General features: G+C 44.3%; 1 protein-coding gene across 1 annotated transcript; it reads right to left on the reverse strand.

Annotated features, from left to right (window-relative positions):
* Window positions 1-221: 221 nt before the first annotated feature.
* LOC121154217 (olfactory receptor 8A1) lies at window positions 222-1,151 on the reverse strand. Its single transcript, XM_040977168.1, has one exon. The coding sequence runs from the start codon at window positions 1,149-1,151 to the stop codon at window positions 222-224; it is 930 nt and encodes a 309-aa protein (XP_040833102.1).
* Between the last annotated feature and the right edge of the window lie 954 nt (window positions 1,152-2,105).

A 2,105-nucleotide genomic window follows, 5' to 3' on the forward strand; every position in this document is an offset into this window, starting at 1 on the left:
TTAGAGAAAATGGTTTCCAAATGAAAGAAAAACACAAACTTGAAATCAGCCAGTTTCAAACAGCAATGACAGAGGGAGAGGAAGGTAAGGAGACAGACTCAAGGGGAGAAACCTCTCACCCACCCACGTGAGAAGTGCCTGGTTCCCACCCATGGTCAACATTCCTAGGACTTCCCTGGAGTGTATTTGCAAAGTGAGGCGAAGCAACAATGCCATGCACATCAGTACGGTTTCCTCTTCAGTGCTCTCTGCAGGGCAGCCTTCACCTCCTTATTCCTGAGGCTGTAGATCAGGGGGTTCAGCATGGGGATCACTGTGGTGTAGAACACAGAGGCCACATTCTCCTGGGCCAGGGAGCTGGCTGTGGACGGTTTTAAGTACATGAAAGCAGTTGACCCGTAGAATAGCCCCACAGCTGCCAGGTGGGAGCTGCAGGTGTTGAAGGCTTTGGACCTGCCCTGTGTGGTGCTGATGTGGAGGATGCTGGACAGGATGAAGGCATAGGAAACAAGGACTGTGACGCTGGTGACTACGATATTGAATCCAGCCAGAAAGAAGACTGTCATCTCAACGTCATAGGTACTAGAGCAGGAAAGCTTCATGAGAGGGAGGATATCACAGAAGTAGTGACTGATGAGAACTTCACAATAAGACAGGCTTATCATGAGCCCAGTCTCTATGGTTGAACCAATGAACCCCATGATGTAGACTACAGCCACCAGCATGGAACACACAGGACGAGACATGATGATGGTGTAAAGCAAGGGCCGGCAGATGGCGACATAGCGGTCATAGGCCATCACTGTGAGCATGTAACACTCAGCAATGACAAAAACAAGGAAGAAGTAGAGCTGAGACATGCACCCAGCATAGGAGATGATGTTCTTCTGTGACACAAAGTTCACCAGCATCTTGGGCGTAATGACAGAGGAGTAGCAGAGATCCACAAGGGACAGATTGCTGAGGAAGTAGTACATGGGGGTGTGAAGCTGCGAGTTGAGACGAATGAGGGTGATCATGCCCAGGTTGCCCACCACGGTGACCAAGTAGATAGCTAGGAAGAGGAGGAAGAGGGGCAGCTGGAGAGCTTGTCTGTTTGTTAATCCCCCGAGAATAAACTCTGTCACTGTAGAGTGATTTCCTGTAGCCATTCTCTTCTAGGTGGTAAGCCTGTGGGGATTAGGAAAAGAGTTATTTGAAATTCTGTTCTTGGACTGCCTGGGGACAATGGTCTTAACCCTTGGTGAATCCTTGGTATTAGCTAGGTGTCCTTTTTTATGGCTCTTTCTACTGTTGCCTAAAAGGAAGACCCTTCTCCTGAGTTTCAAGGATTGTGATGATGACAGTACTAAGAATCAGTAAATTTACTGCTCTCATGCACCTCAAACTGTGCGTATCTGTGATTCTGAGAGTACAGTTGCTGATTAGCTGCATCAACGTCATGTTGAAGTCATTAGGGATTCAGTGTGCAAGCCCACATTGAGCATGTACTTCACTTGAGTGCCCTGGGATGTGCTCAGCCCATCTCCTCCGTGGTGCTGATGCAAACCGGTTTTTAAAGTGGCATTCTATACATAAAATATAGTGTATTTACTATTTTGTAATTGGGGATATGTTTTTGATTCAATTTTCCTGCAATTCTAAATATTTGCCAGTTGCAAACATAACTTTCTATCTCACAGTGATGACACATCAGATTATATGGTGGTTATAAGATGTATTATGGAGTAACAAGTCAATTTCTGAATGATGAAAACATTGGGTAGATGGGTTTCAAAGGTGACTGTGAAAGTAAGATGGGATGATGTGTATTTTAAAGTCTTTGTACAAATTTTCATTAAATCTAGTTTTTAGTTTTTTCTTAGTCTGAATTCAAGGTCCTAGACAGTGGCTCTTCATATTGGCTGGGTATTATAACAACTTGGTACACTTGCAAAATGCCCAGGCCTGGGCTTTACCTATAGAAGCCATGATTAAGTTAATCTCTGCTATAGCCTGAAGTACTGCAAATTTGTATTTTCCTTAGTCAGTGCTCATCACATATGTGTGTATAATAATTATTTTTTGATCGTGATATCAAACCATGACACTATTAGATTGCAATG

Source organism: Ochotona curzoniae, unplaced genomic scaffold (genome assembly GCF_017591425.1).
Source record: "Ochotona curzoniae isolate NIBS_2020 unplaced genomic scaffold, NIBS_Ocur_1.0 contig_2723, whole genome shotgun sequence".
NCBI classification, from domain to species: Eukaryota; Metazoa; Chordata; class Mammalia; order Lagomorpha; family Ochotonidae; genus Ochotona; species Ochotona curzoniae.

What these genes read in the sequence shown, in the direction of transcription:
- LOC121154217 (XM_040977168.1), bottom strand. Translation starts at nt 1,151, where the DNA reads ATGGCTACAGGAAATCACTCTACAGTGACAGAGTTTATTCTCGGGGGA.